Source organism: Mangifera indica, chromosome 6, assembly GCF_011075055.1.
Source record: "Mangifera indica cultivar Alphonso chromosome 6, CATAS_Mindica_2.1, whole genome shotgun sequence".
Lineage (NCBI taxonomy): Eukaryota > Viridiplantae > Streptophyta > Magnoliopsida > Sapindales > Anacardiaceae > Mangifera > Mangifera indica.
Genome location: NC_058142.1, coordinates 7,598,598 through 7,612,375, shown reverse-complemented (window position 1 = coordinate 7,612,375; position 13,778 = coordinate 7,598,598). Strand labels below are relative to the sequence as shown.

The following is a 13,778-nucleotide window of genomic DNA, read 5'->3' as shown; positions in this document are numbered from 1 at the left end:
ATTACAAAGCAACATTTCCCACAAACGTATCGTGGAAATCGTCTAGAAGAAAAGGAAAGGTAGAGAGGCTTGTGTCCCACAAGACAAAGAAGCTTTGGCTGGGAGAGAGAGTGTGCAGCTGTAGAGTGAAAAATGAAAGCTTTGGCTGAGTGAGGGAGTGTGCGACTGTAGAGTGAAAAATGAAAGGAAAAGGAGATTTAGATTTAGGGTTAAAAAATTGGTGGCAATTTTATAATAAAAATTATTAAGGTTATAGTTTTTAGTAAATATATATGTGATTTAGGGTAATTTTGTAATAACATTAAATTTAACACTTTTTATTTATTTCAATTGATTTTATCAAGTTTATAATTTGTTTTTTTTTTTTTTTTGTAAAACCTGATGGATTGGTTGACTAAGTTTTGAAGTTGAAATATAATTAATTTGGTGCGTTTGCATTTTATGATAATGAGATTTTATGTTTTTTTTAATATATTAGATTAATAGTTCAAAAATTAGTAAAAATTGATAATTGATAATTCAAATATTAGTAAAATTAAAGTTATAGTTTTAATAAATCATAATGTAAAAGTTTATAGTATTTAATAGTTAAAAAATAATTATACTAATATATTAGATTTAGGGGGGAGGGGTTGGGCGGGAACATATGTAATCCCGTCCCCGATTACGGGGATTTTTTTTATCTGCATCCCCTTCCCTTTTTTCGCTTTTATCGGAGACTCCCCTCCCCATTAGGGTTAAGACCTTTAAAATCGCGTTCAAATTGTCATCCATACTTAGTGTGAATGAATTCATAATTTCAGATCTTGACAAATGGAATCGCTGAATAAGTTCAATATACTGATCGGCATCAAAAGTCAAGTCTAGCGAGCACATTTCTGTGTGCCTCCCTTAACGTGAAAAGGAGGGAAATTAACGACATCATGAAAGACAATATAAGATTGCAAGTTATCCCATAGTCCAAATTTGATTTTAAATACCAAAAAAATGGCTCAAATGATAAAAAAGAATATTTCACATCTAAAAAGGTACAGATTTGTGTTATTAATGTTAAATTTTTATCTTAAACTTATCTGATTTAATAGTTATAAAATTGATTACAAAATATATAACAAAAATCTTCTAATTAAATACACTATAAATCATATTTAGTTTATATACTGTTATAGTTATAGTTATAGTTATAGATAGAGATATATATATGGGAAAAGAAAATTTAATTAGAAATTAAATTCAAATATCATGAGCACATAAATTTATCATACGGAGAGAAAAGTAAATGAAAAATTATAACATTTATAAATATGAGATTCTGGCTGCTTGAACGATTCAACTAAGAATATAACTGCGGTCTGCTTAAACAATTAGTGGGAAACCAATCTTTGATTCAAAAACTTCGGCATTGCATACCTACCAACATTGTCGAGTGCAAGAGTTCCTGCAATCTATAAATTTGCAAATAACATAGCCTAACCATATAATATATTTCTTACATAAAATTAAGCTTTGAATCATGGCACTCAACGCAAAATCTTTTCTGGTGACTCTCCTCGTCATCGCCATGGTGCTCTCTCTGATGCAGATGTCATGCGAAGCTGCTCGAGTTCAAGGTAATCCTTTAAGATTGAAAGATCTTGTAAAGATGGTTAGGGTTATTATTTTAATAGGGTAATTGATATGAACTTTGAGATTAACAAATGTCAAAAGCTAATTATTAAAACGAAAGTTTATATCTTTTGATATGAAATCTAAGTTTTATATTTTATATTTGAGGGTCTAATAATAACTCTTCAATTTGCAGGTGTCGGTCGAGCGTTACTGCAAGGCGGCCCGTTTTGCCCAGCTTGTGTGTGCTGTGCCCCTGCTCCACCAAATGGATGCTGCCCTTGCGTTTGCCCGCCTCCGCCCGCATGATCACACAAACAGAGGATCTCGATTGAATAATAGAAGCTTCCAAAATGTTTTTGGCGAGCTGATATGAATAAAAAAAATCACCCTTCATATTGTTGTATTTTGATGTGGATTCATCGTCTTGAATCCCTACCTTGTTTTCCACCGTGATGTATCCACGTGTTTGTTACACTATACCTTGTAATAAATTAAAACTTAAATCATGCGCTATGGTAAGGTCTTTTGTATTTTCATATATTTAATAAAAAATTTCAATTTAATTATATAAACATATAAATGATTTAGTATCATACTTCGAATAAAAAAATTATTTCATTATTAAGGACGTCATTCTACCTTTGTTTAAGAATTTAATATTTATTTTTATCATACCTTAATAATATATATGTTAGACATAACTTATAATTATTGAATTATGATTATAAATCATGATAATTATCATTGCATGCTTGGTAGAGTTTATGATTATAAGATTAAAAATGATCATAATTTAATGCTAATTTTGTAAGTCATAATTACATTTACAGAGAATTTTTTTTTTTAGAGTTCTAATACTAACTCCTGATGTTTTTCACTTGATTCATTGTTTTAATGATGAAGAAAAAGAATTATGAAAATAATTATTACATGTTGGGTAGAGTTTATAATTGTTAGATTAGAAATAATTAGAAAAGTTTGAACTCAGATTTTTTTTTTTAAATTTTAATATTTTACCAGTTTTATTAATTTTTGATATTTCTCACTTGATTCATTGTCTTGATAATGGAGCAAAAAGACTTAAGTTTTTCTAATCTGTTACATTTTGTTATTGTAGGTTGTTGTTAGAGTTAAAAGAGGTAGAGAGATGACAAAACTCTTATTTATGATATTTTATTCTTATAAATAGTCATACCTCTTTATTCTAAAAGATCTTATTATTATATTAATCAATAAAATTTAGGTATTAAAAATATTATTAAAAATTAATTATTTTATTATATAAATACAATTACACTAAATAAAAAAAATTTATAATATCGTATAAGTCATAAATCTTACATCCCCTTACTTGACTCATTCTATATTACTTATTGATTGTGTGTTTTTGATTTCACCAAGTTATCTTAAAGAGCGACCTGCCTTTGTCATAGTTCTTGTGGATTTTTGAGTCCTTGGTTGTTCATTCTAGTTTCCAAGTTTATCACCTTATGAGAGAGGTACCTTGTGAATTGCGATTTGTCCCAATAAACATTGAGAAAATATTTCTTCTTTTGCAATTTAGTCTTCATTGTTATCAATGTGACATTATGTTTCTAGAGTTTGATAATTTTGTAAGAACATATGTAATAATGTTTTGTTGTAAAATAATTCATACGGGTAAAATAATTCTTGCAAAATAATAATATGACAAATCGTTTTTCAGCGAAGTCTTAATAATAAACGTATACATTAGTTTTATATTTCTTAAAATCTTGATAAGTGAATATAACAATAAAATTATAAATAGTTGTAATCAAGTTAAACATAAATTATTATGATTGCATATAAGACAAAAATTCTCAATTGAAATTTGAAGAAACATATGAATAAATATCATAATATAAATTAAAAAAGAAAAATTGCAAACTTAGATCAGGAAAATTCTGATTCAGCCTGAATGAATTGAACCCTTGTGATGTTGAACTGACATATTAATGAATTCAAGATACTGATCCCCCGTCAAAAGTCAAGTCAAGAAAAAACATTCCTACGTGCCTCTTTAACGTGAGAAGGAGGAAAAGCTGATAAAATTTCAAAGACAAAACATGAGGTTGCAAGTTATCACAAAGTCAAATTTTTATTTTGAAATATAAAACAGTTCTCAATTTTGCCACGGTTAATTGAGCTTAATCTTTGTACAATAAAATTAGGTATATAAAATAAATATTTAGATTATATGTTATTATTTGAATAATTAATTTTAAATAAAAAATAAAATAATTTTTAATTATATGATAATATATTATTTATATATTAATTTTATATGCTCAATATATATATATATATATATATATATATATATATATATATATATATATATATATATATTCTTTGTAACTTCACATTTTGATGACAAAATAAGAAAAAAAACAGCTTTGTATGGAAGAAATAAGAAAGAATTTGTACAATGAATTGTATCTAATTATACAAAAATCTTTCAATTTGATAGAAGTAATATTATATATATATATATTTTATACATAATTTACGTATATAGATTATGTGTCATTATGTGATTAAATATTATTTTATCGTAAATTTAAAATTATCTATATACATAAATTACATGTTAAAAATATGTATATATAGTTTTATTGCTTTAATAGAATATAAACTATAATTGGTTTTATAACATAATATTTTGGCTGTTATCAAACAATAAAACTATGTGTACATATTTTTTATATATAATTTAGATATACAAATAATATATCATTATATAATTAGATAATTTTAAATTAAAAATAAAATAATATCTAATCATATGATGGTACATCATTTTTATATATAAATTATATATATATAACATTATTAGTTATCAAATTATAAAAACATAAAAAAAAGATATATAAAATATATATTTTTAAAAAAAAAATTTATTTAGGAATAAAATTCAAATATCACGAACACATAAATTTGTCATAAAGAAAACGTAATTGAAAAATTAAACATTTTTAAATATGAGATTCTGGCTGCTTGAACTATTCAACTAAGAAAATTACTGCAGTCTAGTTAAATATTTTGCATTACATGTGGGCGGCGGATTTTCAGCTTTTTTCAAGGTTATCTCATCCCATTGCAACACGTAGAGAGCTGCTTTACATCATACAATATTTTGGCGGGTTCAGTGGAATGAATGGATGATTTATCGAGAAAATGCTCATTTAATGAGTTTTATCTTTTAATTTTGTGAAGAACATGGATGTTGAGATATAATATCTTTGAAACTTTGTGTGCTATAATTCAATGTATTATGCCCATAAATTGATAATTGGAAAGAGATGTATATTTTTCAATTATATCATGAAAAATATTTTTTTTTGTTTATAGTTTGTAAATAATAAATTTAATTTTGTATATCAAATAAAAAGACGTACTTTAAAATGTCAAATTGGATATTAAAAAATAAAATTACTAATTTAAAATATTAAATTACACGATTAATATATTATATTAATAATTTTAGTTGAAAGACGTTTTCCTCATTTTATTGAAAACAAGAAAGCTGGGTGGGAATAAGTCCTTTGACCAATAATTAATAGGAAATCAATGGTATCTTTGATTCAAAAACTTCGGCATTACGTTACGTACCAATATTGTCTAGTGCAAGATTCCTGCTATCTATAAATTTGCTTCATTTGCAGTGAAAAAATAATATAACCTAGCCATATAATTTCTTACATAAAATTAAGCTTAGAATCATGGCAGTCATCAACAACGCCAGATCTTTTCTGGTGACCCTCCTCGTCTTCGCCATGGTGTTCTCTCCGATGCAGCTGCCATGCGAAGCAGCTCGAGTCCAAGGTAATCCTTTATCTCATGTATATCACCATTTACGCACACTGCAAGGAAACTGGCCTCTTCCAATCAAATTCTTTTTTTATTAAGTGAAGATGTTTAGGGTTATCATTTTGATAGCGTAGCTCTTTGATTTGCAGGTGTCGGTCGAGTATTACTGCAAGGAGGGCCGATTTGCCCAGCTTGTGTGTGCTGTGCGCCTGCTCCACCAAACGGATGTTGCCCTTGCTTTTGCCCTCCTGCTGAATCTCCTGAACCATAGCTCACTCAAGCAGAGGATCTCCATTTTCAAATAATATAAGCTTCCAATATGTTTTTGGCGAGCTGATATGAATAAAACTATCACCATTTATATTGTTATTATTATTATTTTTTTTTAATATGGATTCATCCTCCTGAATCCATATCTTGTTTTCCATTATAATGTATTCAAGTGGTTGTTGCACTATACTTTGGAATAAATTAAAATTTTAATAATCATGTGTTATGTTGTGGTGATTTGTATTTCATATTTTTAATAAAAATTTTCAATTTTATTAAATAAACATATAAATGATAAATGAAATATTCTTTTGGTCATACCCTAAGTAATATATATATTTGACCCGACTTATAATTATTGGATAATGATTATGAACTATGATAATAACAATAATTGATTATGTGATTCTTAATTATTGCATATTTAATATAATTTATGATTATTAGTTTAAAAATTATCATAATTTAATTGTGATTGGTTGACAAATAATATAAAAAAGGCCAAAAACCTATTTTCCACCCAAGGCTGGTCCAAATAATAAATTTTTACTTTTTAAATTTTAAAAAGTCATAGGAAGGTCATTTTACATAGATTTCTCTATTTCTTTTTTCCTCTATATTTTCTCTTTTTTCCTTTATTTTTTTCTTGTTTTCCCCCTAATTTTTATATTTTCCCTTTCCAAAACTTTATGAGGCAAATTGTAATTTTTAAAATATTATGGGGTTTTAAAAAATTTTTAGGGGTTTTGAAAATTTAAAAAATTTTAAAGGTGTTTTTGAAATTTTTATTGCTTTAATTTGTCCATCAATGTTTCCAAAATGATTATTACATCCCAAAAGAATTGACCAAAATAATCTTAAAAAAAAACTGAACAAAATACAACATTTTAAAGTTTGATAGAGTTTTAATAGTTTTTTAAAATTTAATTGATAAATTTTTTACTCGTAAATATATATTAATAAATTGTCTTTTTATATTAAGTGGTAATAATAATTTTTACAATTTTAATAAAATGACAAAACAGTCATTTCAATGAAAACTTAACAAATTCATTCATAAAAATGAATAACAAATGGGAATTTGATTTTTTGAAACTTAAAAAAAGGAAATCTGCCATTTCATCAAACTTTATGTGAGAAATAGTCATTTGGCCTATAAAAAACTGATTGTTTGTATTAAATTTTTCAATATGTCTAATACATTAACTCTATTTACAAATATACCATTTTAATTAAATTTCTTAATTAAATTCAAAGTTTACATAATTTCTTTAACATTTTAAACCAATTTTTAAAAATTATAATATTAAATTGTATACACATCAATTATTAAAAAAAAAATAAGGAAATTAATAAAAAAAATAATCCATGGTGAAAAAATAAAGAAAAAAATATATAATTCCTATACTAATTTTTACACCTTAGAATGTCTTATACTAAATACAACAAAATTGTATATATCCATTTTGGATACACAAATGAGTACATGATACGTGTCATTATATGATTAGTTGATTTTAAATTAAAAATAAAGTAATATTCAATTACGTGATGACATATATGAGTGTGCATTTGTGTGTACCTCAAATGGATATGCATAATAATCATAATTATCATTAAAATAAAGTGATAAATTTTTGGGTGTATTAATTGGAATACAGCATCATTTTCTACATTTTGATAGAATATAAAGAACTTTTTATATATATTTACTTCTGGTTTATGCAGGCATTATGCATGTAACAGGCTAGCTGAGAAAAGTGACATGTTTGGTTTTGGAGTCTTACTCTTGGAACTGATAGCAAGCCGGACTGCTGTTGACAACATTCATATAATTCAATGGTTTACTCCCTTTGGTGAAGGAGGGGATATAAGAAACATTGTCGACGCCTGGCTAGCAGGAAATTTTGACACAAGTTCTGTTTGGAAAGCTGTGGAGACAGCGATGGAATGTTTGCCACCAATTTCCATCCAGAGGCCAACTATGAGTCATGTGGTGATACAATTAAAAGTGTCAGGAGATGGAAGTTGCTCATGAAGAAGCTTTGCTGATGGAGAGCCAAATGATAGGATCAAACAATTCAATGGGCATGAGATAGACACCATGAGACACTTAACTGGAGCTAATAGAGCTGGTCAAGTCATCTTTTCGGCTCCCCTTTCTATACGTTGTAACTAAAAGTTTGTCACCTATTCGGCTAGACCCGGAAGAAGGGTTAAGTAATAACATTTTCTAGAATTAGCTTTCAAAGTATAGAAATTATCAAATTCTGCATATTATAAGCTGTCAGTTATGAACTCTGACTTCTGGACCACAAATTGATTTTGAAAAAAGGGTCTTAGACGGCAATTATGTTCAATGTGCCCATCTAGGCAAGGCAACTTGAAATGAATAACTGGAAACTGAAGCCATACAAGATACTGTACTTGTTGATAGGTTAACTTTCAGAATCAGGAAAAAGCCCTTTATATGTCTCTAGCTTAAACTTTTGTCACTAATAATGTGATATGTGACACGTTAATTACAAAAGCCTGGATCCTATGCGATGCTCAATCTTCTTGTCTTTTCCTATATGAACCTTTAGCAGTCTCTTCCGTAACATCCGCTATCTTAATTGAAAGTCCAATGTACGCTTTAAGAACAAAGCACATAGGCATGACTATATATAAGTACCCCAAACAATTTAACATGAATTAGTTGAATTTGGAACCGAAAGAAGTCCAGCATGTTTCGTGGGCAGGCAAAATGTTTTGTTCTAAAACTATGGGTGGTCGTTGTTCAAGTTATCATTGCTCTCATTACTGTGAGCAACTTAACATCAGCAATAGCAGATTATTTACATTCTGAAATGAACCTTGCCAGTGACCCTTCTGGTTGGTATACACTGCCCCTCTTAGAATTTTCTGTATCATACCTTGAAAAGATTTTGTGCTTTGTGTCCTATGCTGCTACTTTCTCAGTGTGTTAAGTTCCTACTTGACATACTTTTTCTGTCAACTTTAATTTCTAGGTTTCGTAAGCATCGACTGTGGGGCTACTGGAGATTACATAGACAATGTAACTGGTCTATTTTATGAGTCAGATGCAATGTACATTGATGCAGGAGAAGTCAGGGAGACATCTCTCGACTTCAACCTGTCATGCTATAAACAGCAGGTACAGTATTTGAGGAGCTTTCCTCAGGGAACAAGGAATTGTTACACACTGAAGCCTAAGCAAGGGGCAAACCATAATTACCTTATCAGGGCTCTCTTTGCATATGGGAATTATGATGGCAAAAACCAGTTCCCGACGTTTGATCTGCATCTTGGAGTTAATAAATGGGTGACTGTTAACCAGAGTACAGCAGTACGTGAAATTATTCATGTTCCCTCAGTGGATTGCATTGATGTGTGCCTTGTGAACACTGGCTATGGAGTTCCCTTTATATCAGCGTTGGATTTAAGGCCTTTGGACTACTCCATTTATCGAATTCAAGACGGTGCACTCTCCACCATGGGAAGATATGATGTGGGTGTTGCTTCATCGTTTACCAGGTAAATCATTTAAGGCAATGATTAATGATGGTACTTCCCTTCTCTCCTCCTGTTAGAATTAGCCAGAATTTTGTCTTCTATTTACCACAATGATTAATATCCGAATTTTTTTTTGGGAAACTATAACAAATGTCCAAAATTTGAGGATGGTAAGCCAAATTATCCAAAACTCTCAGGTTTAAGTAAAAATACCTTCAATTTAAGAAACGACCGAACTATTCTTATATATAAACCCCACATTTCCCATTGATTTACTGTTTAAAATCAAAAAAAATTTGAATCTCTCACGAGTCTTCCACAGGTCTCTCACGGGTCAACGAGTTTTCATCTTTTCTGTCAACTTTTTGTGTTTTTCGACAATTGAAAATGACAAATAAGGATAGTACATCATCCCACTTCTTGTTTGAATCAATTTATTGTTAGGATTATTGAGATTTGAGGGAGATTTTAAGGTTTGAATGTTTAGGGTTTCAATTTTGAACAATGCATAAAATGTTTTGATTCTTGGTTATTTTGTTTGAATTTCTTGAGGGGTTTTGTGTTATTAGATGTATAAATTTGATTTGTATTGAAATTAGAGGCTGAAATGCCGATTTTTAGTTGAAAAATCGGTTAGATCTGCTGGCGTTGCGGTAACTCCCATGGGCGTCCATCGAGGTGGGGCGGGGGAATTTAACGTTTTCAAAATTTTAGGGGGAGGGGAATGGGGGGAGATCCACGGGGGTCTGTGGAAAATTTTACATTGAACCTTGGGGCAGTCCGTGAAAACTGTGGGTTGGGTGAAAATTAACTTTTTTAAAACTATAGGGCCTATATGAGACAGATTTTAAACGACCATAACTTTTGATCCAGGAGGAGTTACGGGGCCTGTAATATATCAACGCGAAGCTCGTTTCAAGTTCTATAACGACAATTAGCTTTGCCAATTGTACCAAATTTGGAGGGCAAAATAAAACTGTTTCAATATGTATAATGCAGTTTTTTTATTTTATCAAATTTAGGATTTTCGGTTTTTATAATTTTGAGTTTGTTTGTGATCGGGCTAGATTTTTTTATATGTAGTTTTCAAATTTGACATTTGTAATTACGATGTGCTTTTTTAGACACATTTTATGATATAATTACAAAATTTTTGATCGATTTTTTGGTTTTCTCATTCATAAGCTATTTGAACGTGTAGTTTTCGAAATTCAAATCTGTTTTTTAAGATTTTTGAGTAATTTTTTTATTATTAACATTCTAGGGTATTTCAATATATCTATTTATTCATAATATGTTATTTTTAATGTAGTTTTCATGAATTAATTTTTTTCGATTTGAATTCAGAAATACGAATTTCTTCTTTCCGAACGAACCCGTAGTAATTGATATTAAGTAAAAATGAGAGTGAGAGTAAGTATTTAAGTGATATAAGAAATGTATGTAATAAAAATGAGAGTGAGAGAGTTTATATAAATGTAATGAAGAGTAATTTTGGTATTTAAAAAAAATTAGGGCATTTTTGCTTAAGAATAGAAGAAATGGACATTTTTGTTTAATAAAAGGGTAAAATAGGTATTTAATATAATTTCCCTTTTCTTTTTCCCTGAATTCAACAGTTATTGCTATCAAAGACCTCAAACAAAAATACGGAGTGATTAGAAACTGGCGAGGGGATCCATGTGCTCCAAGTAGTTTCTCATGGGAAGGTTTAAATTGCACCAATGATAGCACCCCAAGGATCATCTCATTGTGAGTACCCTGTCAATGATTAAAAGTTGTCTCTGAAAAGTAGTATAACTTGAATTAGTATTTCATATATTCAATGAAATTCCCTGGAAGGTCCTTCAACTTGAGGGAAATTTTTGACTTAACTGATTTTTAGTTTTATGGAATGGCCAAACACGGCTTAACTGAATGAGAAAATTGGGTTTGAAACTTTAGTTTCACTTATTTTTTGCATCATTTTTTAGTTGATGATGATGCATCATTTCATGCAGGAATTTGAGCTCAAGCAAAGTAACAGGTGAGATAGCAACTTCACTGTCTAATCTCGAAGCATTAACGGTATTGTAAGTATACCTATACAGGTGAATGACCTCTTAGCATTCAATTACTATACTCAAGGCTCATAATATTACATTAAAGATTTTCACCGGAAAACTTTTGTGCAAAACCCCATCATAAAATGACAACACATAAAGAGGAGCGAACTCTATTTTGTTACAGAGATTTATCATACAACCACTTGACTGGGCCAGTACCAGAAGTTCTTGCCCAACTGCCAAATCTGAAAGTCCTGTAAGTAGTTAAACTACCTAAATTTTGATTATGAAAATACAAATTTTGGAGGGGGAAGTGGAGAAAGGTGATGTATTTAAATTGCAGGAACTTAACTGGGAACAAACTCAGTGGTTCAGTTCCTGATGCTCTATTGGAAAAGTTCAAACGTGGAACATTGTTTTTGAGGTAATCTGTTTTCTCAGTGATAAAATGCTTATGTTTATCTAACTGCTTATGGTTGATTACAAGTTTTCCTGTTCTTTCTTTGTTCTCTTTGTTTGAACATTTGTTGTTCTTGATTTCGTTTTTGTGTCATGCAAGACTTGAAGGAAACCAAGATCTTCGCCTGTCAGCTCCATGCCATGAAAACAAAATGAACTTCATTATTCCAGCAGTGGCACCTACTCTAGTTATCTTGCTAATTCTGCTCCCTGCCAACGCTCTGGTGATGTACAGAGTTCGAAGAAAAGGAGGTAACATCTTTATTTCATTCTTCATGCAATTTATTGAGTACAAAATTTTTTAACATACCATATTTATCTTAGTTGGTGTCCAAATATGTAGCTACTGGATCCAAGGAGGAAGGGTCTTTGAAATCGAAAAATCGACAATTCACTTACTCTGAGATTGTTAGTATCACTGACAACTTCAAAACTGTTATTGGAGAAGGAGGATTTGGAAAAGTTTACATGGGCACTCTGGAAGATGGCACTGAAGTTGCTGTTAAGGTTCTCTCACAGTCATCAAGACAAGGTTATAAGGAATTTCAAGCAGAGGTCGGCCAGAGTTTCAATCACTTCAATTTTTCATCAATGTTGAAACTGTAACACTCTCAATTTGAATGCAGGCACAACTCTTGATGATTGTTCATCATAGGAACTTGGTTTCTCTGATTGGTTATTGCGATGACCGTCACAATATGGCACTAATTTATGAATACATGACCAATGGAAACTTAAAACAGTATTTATTAGGTGTACAAGAACTTATTCATATCCTGAAAAGCTTCAAACTAATGTATTTGATAATGATATGCGTGAATTCTATGTCAAAATTCTCTTATGTTTTGATTGCAGAGATGGATACAAATATGCTAAGCTGGAGTGACAGGGTTGAAATTGCAGTAGATGCTGCCAATGGTTTGCAAACAGAACTAATACTGAAGCATATTTCTCTAGATGATTTTGGCCATTTTCACTTCCTTACAGCAACTAAACTTTTGGGCAATGCAGGGTTGGATTATCTACATAATGATTGCAAGCCACCTACAATACACAGAGACTTGAAGCCTTCTAACATTTTACTAAATGAAAACATGCAAGCAAAACTAGCTGATTTTGGACTTTCCAGATTAATCTACAGAGAAAATGATTCTGGTATAGATACATGCCCTGCTGGCACACCTGGATATACAGATCCTGAGTAAGTACAGTTATGTTGATTTTATTGATCATTCCATCTCCCTGGTGAATTTCTATATGATTTCTGTTTTCTATGCAGATTCTATGTAACTGGGATCTTAAACAAGAAAAGCGATGTTTATAGCTTCGGGATAATTCTGTTTCAGCTGATCACTGGGCAGCATGCGATTATGAGAAGCCTTGGAGAAGATAGATACATACTTCATCGTGTGATACCGCTAATCAAAAGAGGGGATATCCAAAACCTTGTGGATCCAAGATTAGAGGGACAATTCAACACTAAGGCAGCCTGGAAAATAGTGGAGATAGCCATGTCATGTGTGCTACCCAGCGCAGTTCAAAGACCGGACATGAGTGATGTGGTGACCGAACTAAAAGAATGTTTGGCTACTGAGGTAGATCCTAGAAGATCCTACCCTGCAGAAAGCAGCAACACCAGGTTAAGTGATTCTCTCGAAAATGTCTGCATTGAACCTGGAATGGAGATAGTTCCCATTACAAGACCACTGAATATGTAGTAGTACAGCATAGCACTCCAATGCCACATTTACATAGTTACTGACTGTGAATTTATGAGCTTTGAGACTGCCTCAATGGCTCAACCAAGTATAATGTAGTAATAGCATTTCTAATATTTGCTTTGAATATGTGCTTCAATTATGGTGGCAGTTGTATTGCATATGAGTTTGTTTTGTACAATGGATTTCCTTTTCCTCACTACCTTGTTGTGAATATTTTCCATGTCAAGCAATGAAATTTTGTCTGGTTTTGTTGTGATTCAAAATTAAAATTTCAAGAATTAGTATACAATGCAATGCAATGAATTATTGCATATAACAGGGGATTTGA

The 13,778-nt window shown here is 30.4% G+C and overlaps 1 protein-coding gene and 2 long non-coding RNA genes across 3 annotated transcripts; all 3 read left to right on the top strand.

Moving 5' to 3' along the window:
• Positions 1-1,383: 1,383 nt before the first annotated feature.
• On the top strand, positions 1,384-2,114 carry LOC123218362. The gene is made up of 2 exons (XR_006502681.1): positions 1,384-1,610; positions 1,802-2,114. It is a non-coding gene; the product is annotated as an uncharacterized LOC123218362 (long non-coding RNA).
• A 3,073-nt stretch (positions 2,115-5,187) lies between these two features.
• On the top strand, positions 5,188-5,925 carry LOC123218360. Its single transcript, XR_006502680.1, has 2 exons — positions 5,188-5,454; positions 5,589-5,925. It is a non-coding gene; the product is annotated as an uncharacterized LOC123218360 (long non-coding RNA).
• Positions 5,926-7,474: 1,549 nt separating this feature from the next.
• On the top strand, positions 7,475-13,447 carry LOC123219002 (receptor-like protein kinase At3g21340). The gene is made up of 13 exons (XM_044640656.1): positions 7,475-7,661; positions 8,721-9,246; positions 9,827-9,903; positions 10,845-10,977; positions 11,226-11,297; positions 11,455-11,526; positions 11,614-11,694; positions 11,830-11,965; positions 12,054-12,284; positions 12,356-12,482; positions 12,585-12,647; positions 12,741-12,930; positions 13,009-13,447. The coding sequence occupies exons 1-13, from the start codon at positions 7,475-7,477 to the stop codon at positions 13,445-13,447; spliced, it is 2,334 nt and encodes a 777-aa protein (XP_044496591.1).
• The last annotated feature ends 331 nt before the right edge of the window (positions 13,448-13,778 follow it).